This window comes from Erpetoichthys calabaricus, chromosome 5 (assembly GCF_900747795.2).
Source record: "Erpetoichthys calabaricus chromosome 5, fErpCal1.3, whole genome shotgun sequence".
NCBI classification, from domain to species: domain Eukaryota; kingdom Metazoa; phylum Chordata; class Cladistia; order Polypteriformes; family Polypteridae; genus Erpetoichthys; species Erpetoichthys calabaricus.
Genome location: NC_041398.2, coordinates 223,886,600 through 223,898,249, shown reverse-complemented (window position 1 = coordinate 223,898,249; position 11,650 = coordinate 223,886,600). Strand labels below are relative to the sequence as shown.

General features: G+C 37.0%; 1 protein-coding gene across 1 annotated transcript in view; it reads left to right on the top strand.

The window, feature by feature from the left end:
• The window catches only part of idua (alpha-L-iduronidase), a 132,532-nt gene that overhangs the window by 111,761 nt on the left and 9,121 nt on the right, over window positions 1-11,650 (top strand). Inside the window, exons 8-11 of the mRNA XM_028802591.2 lie at window positions 1,951-2,167; window positions 5,904-6,119; window positions 6,862-6,983; window positions 8,518-8,643. Of these exons, the coding sequence (XP_028658424.2) occupies window positions 1,951-2,167; window positions 5,904-6,119; window positions 6,862-6,983; window positions 8,518-8,643 (681 nt within the window). The remainder of the gene's footprint in view (window positions 1-1,950; window positions 2,168-5,903; window positions 6,120-6,861; window positions 6,984-8,517; window positions 8,644-11,650) is intronic.

Here is an 11,650-nt window from a genome sequence, read left to right as displayed (position 1 = left end):
AATGTGTAGCTGGAAAGTTAAATTTGGAATATAATTGTTCGTAGGATGCAAAGATGTTGTCTATATAAAGATCTCTGAGCAATTTAATCCCAAATTTTTTCCAGATATGAAAAACTGCATATGTTTGCGAGGGTTGAAAGAGGTGGTTCTCTTACAGATGTGCCACAGATAAAAGCTTCTCCATCTTAAACTGTTTTCTACATTGGTTCCATATTCTGAGTGAGTGAAGCACAATTGGGTTATTAGTATATTGCCGATACCTTGCATTTATTGGGACACAAAGCAGGGAATAAAAAGAAATACTGAAGGATTTTACTTCTGTTACGGTCCAGGCCTGTGTATGTTCGTCTATTTGTGTCCAGGTTTGTATAGCTTGTATGTTTGCTGCCCAGTAATAAAACTGAAAGTTAGGTAGAGCCATGCCACCTTCTGTCTTAGGTCTTTGTAGGATCGCTCTTTGGATATGTGGATATTTTGAGTTCCAAATAAATGAGGTTATTGTTGAATCTAATTGCTTAAAAAATTATTTATTGATGTATATTGGAATGTTTTGAAATAAAAAAGAAGCTTAAATGTTACATCTTAAACCACTACTTAACCACTCTTAAACTACTCTAAATAGAAAGTGTGAGAATCTGGTTTATGATGATTATGGACATGATGTGATGTGGGAAGGCCACTTTGTTGGAAAGAGAAGTGAATGAGTAGGAAAAAGATAGTGTCAAACAAAGAGTAAAGATTGAACATTGAAAGTATCTGAAAAATTGACTGAGGTGATGGAGATGCTGAACAGAATGACACTGTTTAATATGAGTTTAAAAGAAAAAAAAATGTGTAATGAAAATGGCGGAGTGTTACCAACATAGATGCCATGATGGCATGAACAAAGTGGTCGAGTTAAAGAAGATGAGTGAGTCTGTTTTAGGAGAAGCATAGGTTGGTAGAAGTCTCAATTAGAAAGATGATTTATGTGAGTGGTGATTGCTGGTGATTTCTGATGTCCTCTAGGTTTGTGTTGTAATGGAAGGCATCTTAAATTTTCATGCGCTAGTTATTATGAGGAATTTTACATTTTGAGCTTTAGTTGGAGTTCTTTAATAATAATTCTTTACATTTGTATATTGCTTTTTCTCACTATTCAAAGTGCTCCATGCAGGGAGGAAGCAGGACCTGAACCCATGATCTTCTTAGTGTGAGTCAGTAGTATTACAAAAAACAAAATGTAAATTTCCAATGCATCAGTGTATTTTACATAATAAGGTAACTTTTTGTTAGAGGCATGACAAGTATTAAGTGTGTGCTGAAGATAAAGATGGAAATGCTGAACAAGGATGTTGCTAAAAATATTGTTGCTGTGATACTGAGGTCATTTTCACATTCAGTGAGAAGCAAAAAAGAATGTTTGGTAAAACTCATAGGGAAAGCATTTATTGCTGGAGAAATGCACTATAGGGAGATGTAGTGGAGGAGTGCAGGAACAAGACGCCGTGGACTTTCCAAATTCAAGGAATCCACAGCTGCTAGTGATGTATTAAATGGTGGATATGGGGACATGCTCTAGTAAAGCACAGGTTAGTGCATGAATATCAAGATGAAAAAGTGAAAATGTGAAGTCATTGTCTTAGTCCAGTTTCATTAACAAGTCAAATGTTAATTGTTCAAAGTACAAAATCTGTAGATATAATGCCAAGAATAAATTACCAAACAGTTGTTCAGTTTTGTCATAATAGAATCTGAATTCTGAGAATGTGTAAGTTTAAAGAAGTATTTTCTTAACTTTGATTTGATATATATTACTGTTATTTTTTGTGTTTTTATTTATGTATACAGTACAGTAGTGCATAAACTAGGATATAAATGACGACTTTTCAAATGACAGTATTTTCAAAGTAGTTAGTGTCATGATTTTTATTCAAAATTGCAGCCTTCTTTTATTTTTTTCTCTTCAAGGTTATAGAACAACATCAAAATCTTCTCATTGCTAATCCAGACAACGACATTAATTATATGCTACTAAGTAATGATAATGGCTTCTTAAGCTATTATCCACATTACTTTACACAAAGGACTCTTACTGCCCGCTTCCAGATGAACAACACCAAACCACCTCATGTTCAGCTGCTGAGGAAGCCTGTTCTTACTGTGATGGGCCTGCTAGCCCTAACAGGTAAACAGAGCATAAAAATCATGGTTACTAGTGTTAAAATTTGCAAAAGCTTTTCTTTTTTTTTTTCTTTTTACTACATTCTTACTTTTTTTTTACTGCATTCTGCAGTAAAATATTGTGAAGCTTCATCAAGTGTGACTTTTTTCTAACTCAGTGTTCAGTATACACAATATTAATGCTAAAAGGCATACAATAGTTTGGAGTTTGATGGAAGAGTGTTTGAAGGCTTTTAGAGCTGGTAGAGAAGGGTAGGATTGTCATTTAATGTCACATTTCAATAGAAATATCTTTGCATAGTTACATTGTGTTTGGTGACCAACAGCATTGTATGAATGTTATTGTAATAAGAAATAGATTTTCTGTTTGGAGTGAACTGTTCAGATTTTACCAAATTACTCATATTTATAAAATGTAAAACTATTTTACATGACAGATATTGTCATGTTACTGTTTTCACATTAAAACTACTAAAAGTTTGTCTTTAAAATGTATGATTCTGTGCTTTCTGGCAATTACTTTCTTCTCGCAGAAGCATGGATAAATCTGCATTTATGTTACCCTTTATTCCCTAGTTGAGTGTTAGGCTCTGTCCCCAGTAATCGCCATCTATCACAGAAGCTATAGGTACAAGGCACGGACCTGTTCTGAATGGGATGCCAATCTACCACGTTGTATACTTATACACCCATCAGAACTCACACAGAGGCGTTTTTTGTTATGTTATCACCATTGGTAACACCTTATTATACCTGTCATTACAGAGCCAATAACAAACATTGTGTAATGCTTAACAGATTACTGTACTAGTTTATGTAAATTCACATTTAATTCACATATTATAGTCATTAAGTCATTAACAAACATTATATCATGCCTTTGTACATCTTTACACATCATTTGTACTTCAGTTGTAGATCCTTTTCCAGTACCTAATTTAAATCCATTGTAAAGGTTTATTAAAAAAATTAATTAAAAATTGTTACCAAAGAATTTCTCCTCCATCCATTTTCTGCCACTTATTTGGATCCTGGCCACAGGGGCAGCAGTCCAAACAATGAACGGTCAGACATCCCTTTTCCCTGCCATTTCTTCCAAATCCTCTGAAGGGATACTGAAGCTTTCCTAAGCCAGCCAAAAGATTTAATGTCTTCAGCTTGTCCTGGGTTTGCCATGAAGTTTCTTTTCATTCAGACGTGCCCAAAACACCTCCCCAGGAAGGCGTCCATTAGACATCCTGGTCAGTGCCTGAACCACCACAACTGGCACATTTCAATGCATGGGAGCAACTGCTCTACTCTAAGTTCTTTTCTAATTTCTGTGATGTTTACCCTGTCTCTAAGGCTGAGTCCAGACACCCTGTGAAGGAAACTCTTTTCTGCCATTTGTATCTGCGATTTAGTTCTTATATTCACTACCCTCGGGGTGTGACAAAAGGTGAGGGTTTGAATGTGGATCAACCGGCAAATCAAGAGTTTTGCCTTTTGGCTCAGTTTTGTCATTTCCACGGCTGACCGGTATGACGTCTGCATGACTGCAGGCACTGCTCTAATCCACCTGTCAATCTCCTCTTCTCTTCTTCCCTCATGAATAAGATTCCAAGATACTTAAACTCCTTCGCTTGATGCAGCTCCTCATTCCCATCCCAGAGAGGTCACTCCAAACCTTTCCAGCTGAGAACCATGACCTTGCACTTGGAGGTACTGATCATCTTCCCGGCTGCTTCACGCTCAGCTGCAAACCATCCCAGTGTATGTCAAAGGTCTCAGCCCAATAAAGGTAGCAGGAACACCTCCTCTACAAAAAGCAGAGATGTGTCCCTGAGGCCACTAAACTGGACACCCTCCACTCCTTGCCCAGGCCTAGAAATTCTGTCTGTGAAAGTTATGAACAGATTTTGCGACAAATGACAGCCCAGCCAGGAACGAACCTGACTTACTGCAAGTGAACCAAGCTTTTGCTCCAGTTGTTTAGGGATTGAAAAGCCTGCAACAGCTGGCCTGGTACCCCATACTTCTGAAGCACCCCAAACAGGATACCCCAAGAGATGTTGTCATATGCCTTTTCCAAGTCCACAGAACACAAGTAGACTGTATAGGCATACTCCCATGAACCTGGCAGAATCATTGTGAGGGTAAAAAGCTGGTCCATTGTGTCGTGCCCTGGATAAAATCCACATTGTTCCTCCTGAATCTGAGGCTCGACCAACAGCCGGATTCACCTTTCCAAAAAAATGGCATGGGCCTTCTCGGGGAGGCTGAGGACTGTGAACCCCTAAAGATGGAACATCCCATCTGCTACCCTTTCTTAAAGATGTATACCACCACCTCATTTTGCCAATTCAGATCTAGAGACACTGTCCTCAACCTCCATGCAGGGTTGAAGAGGCATGTCAGTTAAGACAGCCAACAACATCGAGAGTCTTTAAGAACTCTAGTTTTTTTTTTTTTAAACTACCTCAGTGACTTCAGCTTCAGTGATGGGTGAGTCCTCCTCCAAGTCCCCTGGCTCTTCTTCCTCCTCAAAGGAAGGCATGTTGGTGGGATTTAGGAGGTCCTTGAAGTGCTCCTTTCACCACCTGACTATATCCCCAGGTGAAGTCAGAAGCACTTCATCCCTGCTATAAACCACACTGGTGAAGCACTACTTCTCCCTCCTGTGTGGCCTGCCAGTTTGCCAACATTACTTTGAGGCAGACCAAAACTCACTTTCCATAGCCTCACCAAACTCCTCCCATACCTGAGTTCTTGCTTCTACTGCTGCCATTGCCATGCTAGCTTGGCCTGTCAGTACCTGTCAGCTGCCTCTGGAGTCCCACAAGCTAACCAAGCTTGAAAGATCCCCTTCTTCAGTTTGACTGCTCTCTCTGTCATTGGCATCCACTACCAGGTTCAGGGATTGCTGCCACGACAGGTACCAATGGCCTGCCTGTCAGAATTTATTCTTTGTTTGGTAAATGACAGGAAAGGTGAGTAATAATATGATGAAGTTAACATAGTTTGACTACCTAGTTCTCATCACATTTCCAATTTTCTGGAGATGTTAATATAAAGTTTTCCTTACATTTTATATAACAATATACTGTAGTGTATATGAAAATAATTATACATTTTCATATCACTAATGCAGTTATCGTCATGCTGAATCATTTGGGAGGATTAGTAACTTCAGTAATTTCAACAATTCTGTTTTTATCATTAAACTTAAATAAGCATTAGCATATATGTGCAGATAAAATATCTAAGAATAAATACAACTTGGCAGAGTGGTTTGGTGGCTAAGATGTAGCACTACAAACCACTGGTAGTGCAGTCGCTGGAGAAAAATGTGTGTAAAAAAAAAATCCAGCCCATCTGATTTGTAGGTTTCATCAGTTAAATATTATGTTATTCTCAAACCTGCTTAATCCAGTACAGGGTTGTGGTAGGCTAATGCCTATCCCAGCAGCACTGGCTACAAAGCATGAAACACCTTTGACGGAAAACCAGTCCATCCACTCACGCACACACCCACGCTCACACACATACTGGGCTAGTTTGAAATCACTAGTTAGCCTACTCTGAATGTTGTGGTTGAATTTTAATTTCTTATATTGAAATGATTTTAGGGATTGGAAAACCAAACTATAACTCAGTGTGGCCAAGAGTGTTAGTTTGAAGTAAAAGAGGTGTGCTAACATTTAAATAGATATCAAATTTACTTTACATTTCTGAAGTTACAATCCTATTTTTTTTTTAAGGCGAGAAGCAGATATCTGCAGACCTCACAGTGGATGGAGAGATTTCAGGAGAGAATAGCACTCTAGGTGTGATGGCAAGCATCCACGTACCTGTTTTTAATTGGACGTCTGACACTTGGCAGTCTACCATAATGATTTATAACAGCAATGACAGTGCACCATCCATAGACATAGGTTATGTGAATATCAATCTCACTGGTTATCCTACTTACCTAGGTAGGTGAATTTAAGGAACTACAACTTAACTAAACCATTTCATGCATAGATGTTATTCTATATTTTTTTTGTTTTTTTTTTGTTTTTGTTCTTTATTTCGCCTTATACAATTTCTTGTACAGTATTAGGAATTTGTTAGTTTTCGCATACCCCTTGGGTCAGAGCACAGGGTCAGCCATTGTACAGCGCCCCTGGAGCAATTACAGATTAAGGGCCTTGCTCAAGGGCCCAGCAGAGAAGGATCTCTTTTGGCAGTGATAATTTTTAAATTTTTTTGTTATAAATGTCACAGTATTTGTGATCTGTTGACTGCCACAAGCATGTGCTATCTTCAGGGCTTAATATTTCTAAGCTCACTGAATCTTTTTATAAAATAGCATTTTATTTAACAAATCTCCTAGTGCATTAGGTTTGCTGTTATTGTTGGTGCAACATTAAACACCGAAGTTATTATAACTGGTCCAGAAAAAATGAGTTTATGTTTGATCCAGCTTCTTAATCACAAATCCCTTTGTTGTTGTTTTAAGTAAACTTTTAGTTTAGTTAAACACTTAATCCCAGTTTCTGCAATCTGCATAAAAATAGCAGGTATTTCTGTGATTAGTGCAGACTTTTCTTCCTTATTTGTGACTCCTGACTTTGCTATTTCTCTTTATTGACAGGTTTTGTTAGCAATGGTTTACCAATGTCAGTTATTTTTATAGGTTAACATTAATATATATTCAGATTTTCTTTCTTTTAGAGCTGATGTACACCCTGTATTATCTTGACAACAATGCAACAAACCCGTATTTGCTGTGGAAAAATTTAGGGAGTCCCATCTTTCCTACAACTAAGCAATTTCAACAGCTTCGAAACACTGAGGTAAAGTATAAAATATCAGTGGAAGTACTGAAGTACTAAGTAATTATCCAGAACTGATGAGCTTTCGTAAATACAGTATCTCCATATTCAGATGTTAAATAAAAATGTATGAATATTTTGACCTGTAGGGGCCACTCTTGATCAAGACTTAGAGCCCAAATGAGCTAGGAAAGCTAAGGTATTAAAAAAAAAGGATAAGAATTTATTACACAACATAAATAAATACATAGGTTCAAGGGTCTAGTTGACTCAATACACAAGCTATTAATGACATTTGCAAGAGATAAAGCCTTTCTGAGCTTATCTACACAAGGGCTCAAACCCTGACTAGCTGTGAAGTGCCTAACATATCTACCCATCTGAGTTTGATTCTTTCTGCCTACTCTTCTGCTTATGCCAGAAGAACTTGTTTACCCTCTTTATTCTGACTTCACATAGTTTGGTCTAGTGACTAGAAGGGGCTTTTAAGCCGTGCCAGGAACTGCTCCCATCATTTCCAGGGTCAGGCATTGCTCCTGGGTCTGGCCTCAGTTTTCCCTGCAGTCCTTATCAGTACGTATCATATAAAGGGACTGGGCTGAGCTCAGACCACCAGTCTTTTAAACTGAGAAACAGGAGCATATGTATATTGTCCTGGGTCTCACTGCTGTTACCTAACAGCTTGGGGAAGCCTTGGAATAATTCTTAACATCCTCCACTGCTAAGGACTTTTATTAGTATCTACAAGTAACAATCTTTTGGGATAGTTTTCCAGTCCTGTCTAGATCTGTTTTAAAGACATTTGAAAAAAATGTAAGAATAACCACTTTCAGGTATCTGTTGGCATTTTCTCTGGAGTTCCTGACCTCATATTTTGTGCGGCTTAGTTCCTGTATTGGTGGGATCTGTAATTCTTCCATCATGCCCTTTGTGTGCCCCTTGGGCTCCCATGCACCATTCAGTTGAGCACCAGAGAGAGGGCACAACCATCTGCAGACATCAAAGATACAATCCTGAGTTTGCCAGCCCAGATACTCTCCAATTCTCCACCCCCAATCCTGGCATAGGCTTTCCTTCAAGAACTCACCTGCTTGTTCCTCTTCCTAGAAATTGGAGTACCACTCCAGTCTTCTGGTTCCCAGTTACTGTACCCACCCTCCACACAACATTAAAGAAGCATTTTAGCCATAATTTATGATTGTATCTCATCCACCTCTTCAGTATTGCCACTATGGAGTTTTTTAAACTCCACAGTAACATCAACCACAGAGATTAACAGAACCCGAGTTAATGCTTTTGTCACTACTTCCATGAGTACCAAAACAATAAGCTCAGTTACATAACGTTCCCATACCTTCCTCATACAAGTTTATAATGTGTACCATATTTGTAATGTCTTTTTTTATAACTTCACGTTAATCTTCGAGATTATAATAATTTGCTTGATGAAAGGACAAAATAATTTAATTTACTTTCTGATATTTTAGGACTTCTGTGTTGAAATACCTTTAAGTAACTTTACTTCTTACAATACGTTTATATTTTCTTCCTTCAGAACCCTTCATTTATGGGACCTTTTCCATTTCCATCCAAAAGCAGCTTTACAATCAAGGCAGAGCTTCCCATCCCATCTTTGCTTTTTATCCATATTTGTGCAAAACCCAAAACCCCTCCTGATCAGGTATGTGTTGTGACAATCTGGTGTAGAAGGATTATTATGTGCAAAGATAACCAGGAGATGATAACATGAAGCAGGAATCTGTAGTTAGATAGAAACACCAGGTCAGAGCCAAAAAAGACAAGTAATCAGGCAACCAAATTAGGAGGGGTAAATGAGAATCAGAAGTCAACATCAAAAAGGTCAAAAACTGAGATTGAAATCTAACTCTAGTGCTTATGTGCTGAAAAAACTAACCACACTAGCATGGTACTACAAGAACTTCATACATTGAGAGATAATACTGTATGTAATGTGATCGCTGCCATAATTATACATCTCATGTCTCACATCTCACAGCATAATTGATGCCACAATCACGGTGACTTGATGAATAGTCACCTATCACATGAACAAAGAACAGAATGGAAATAGAATAAAACTTTGTCTAATCACATCAAACAAACTCAAAAACAGATACTGCATTGTACAAAAAAAAAATCGGGAGTGTTCACCTTTCTTCTTTCTCGTATACTGTGATAAAGGAAAAGGTCAACAGAACCACTTTCAGTTGCACAATATTTCTCAAATATCATATATCTTTGTTTCTCATCAGACTAATTGATAATATCAATGCACAATCATTTACCTCTATTTATAATCAAACTTTATATTAAAATGATTTTTTTGCACTTAGGGAGGACGAAAATGGTGGTGGAATGTTTTTATGATTACATTTGCATTACCTAGATTACTTGCAAAGTAAACAAAGTTATAGTCACCTAAAACATAGAAAAAGTGTTAGTATTATATAATATTTGTTGCAATAAATTGCTATAGGTAAAACTGCATTTAGCTACATTTAATTATGATAATGATGGTGGAAATAAAATAACACAAAAAAAATCATAAAATTAAATGTGTTACCAGGAACAAGACTGGGACATAGCAGCTTATTGTTCCCATTACATCTTTATATTTACATGGCATGTTCAGTGTTTACATGTTATTGTTAAACTGAGGATATGTAAATGAATATAAAATTAATAATAGTTATTGAAAGAATATGCATTATATTGAATACAGTTTTTAATATTGTGTACACATTTATACTTCCATGATACAAAAAATTCGGATGGTTGTTTAAATAAAATACTACTTCCGGTCGAGCAATTTTTCTCAAATTTCATATCTGTTTGCTTTTTATCATTATAAATATTTATACAAAATTTAAATCGTCTATCTGTAATTATAACCATAGTTTACTTGAAAATTCGTGAAAGTATTCAGTTAAAGTACAACTTCCAGTTGTCGGAAGTGGCCCAAAAGTTCATAGGATTCCCTATTTTTGATATAAAGCAGGTGTACAAAATCTCATTGACTTCGGTCAAAGCGTTTTTGAGTTATTGTGTTTACACACAGACATACAGAATTTCAAAAATGATATTTTCGGACTCAGGAAGGTCTAAAACGTCAAGATTCATCAAAATCTCGAGGTTGAATTTTTTTCACCATTCCTATACTTTCTCTATACTATCCATCCATCCATCCATTATCCAACCCGTTATATCCTAACTACAGGGTCACGGAGGTCTGCTGGAGCCAATCCCAGCCAACACAGGGTGCAAGGCAGGAAACAAACCCCGGGCAGGGCACCAGCCCTCTGCATTCTCTATACTATGTATATGAGAAAGTAAAATAAATAAATAAAATAAAATAAATAAATGCACCAAATACATACATAAAGCATCTTATTATAGTGTGGAGGGGATTCGTATTGTCAAATTTTGAGAATCAAAATACTTATTTTATTGAAGTAAAAATATTTGAGTTTCCTTAATAAAAAAAAATGCGTTACTACAAAAGATTATTACCGCCACTTCAAAAAAAAAATAAAGTAAAATGGCTGAGTTATTTTGCAGAAGTATTGCCTTTTTCACATACACATTGCCTGCTGCTGTCAGTGTCTGGTGATAGCTAGTGAGGAAGAGGTTAAACATGTGGGTGGCATTCAATCAAGTGGAAAGAACTAGCAAAAGGTATAGGTGTACATTTACTCATGCATGTTGCTAAGATGTAAATTTAATTTGCCTATTTTAGGGCCACAGGAAGCCAGTGATTATCTCATCAGCGTTGGACGTAAGGCAAGAAGCTAATGTGATGAACAGTATGCCAGTCCTTTGCAGAGCACATTCTTACACAAAAGCAGAAGGAGTGTGCTGTATGCAATCCAGTAACAGAAACCTGTTAATAAAGTGTCAGTTTAGTTTCTGTTACTTGCAGTAAATGTTTTGAAACCATGAGATTGGATGGCACAGTTGCCAATGTTCTTACCACAAATCTTCAGTAGCTCGGGAAGGGGATGGAAAAAAGGGATGGATATAATTTACAATGACGTGCAATAGTATTCAATCTATTGAAAGTCATCATAATTTTCTGTGTGACAAAAGATTTGTACACTTATTGACCCATTCAGTACTTTTAATGTGAATTCATATGCTGTAACAATACTTTTCCAAAGTCAGAATAAACTATTTTCTGTAGATATTTAACTGAAGAAGAACAATGCAAAAGTTAGTGTTTGCACAAGTATTTACATCTCTGTGTTTTGGAAGCTCCAGGTTTACACAAAGGTGACAGTCATTTGACCATAACTAAACATTAATTAGGTACTAGTTGTGAGTCCTTTATATATCTCTGGATATAAAAAGCACCCTTTGTAAGGGCCATAGTCTTTGTTGGACAATCATAGAAAACTGTGCTGATGCTGATGTGAGAAATAAAGTAATTGAAATGCACAAGGAAGGAAATGGCTACAAAAAATATGTAAGTTTGAATGTCCTGTTAAGCCTTGTTGGATCCATCATCAGAAAGTGGGAGATTCATCACAGCACCCAGACTCTTACTAGAACAGGCCGTCCATCAAAACTAAACAACAGAGCAAGACGTCAACTGGTACTAAAAATTCAACTGTCACTCTCAGACATCTGCAATGCTCTTTGGCTGAAACTGGAGTGAAGGTGCTTGGGCC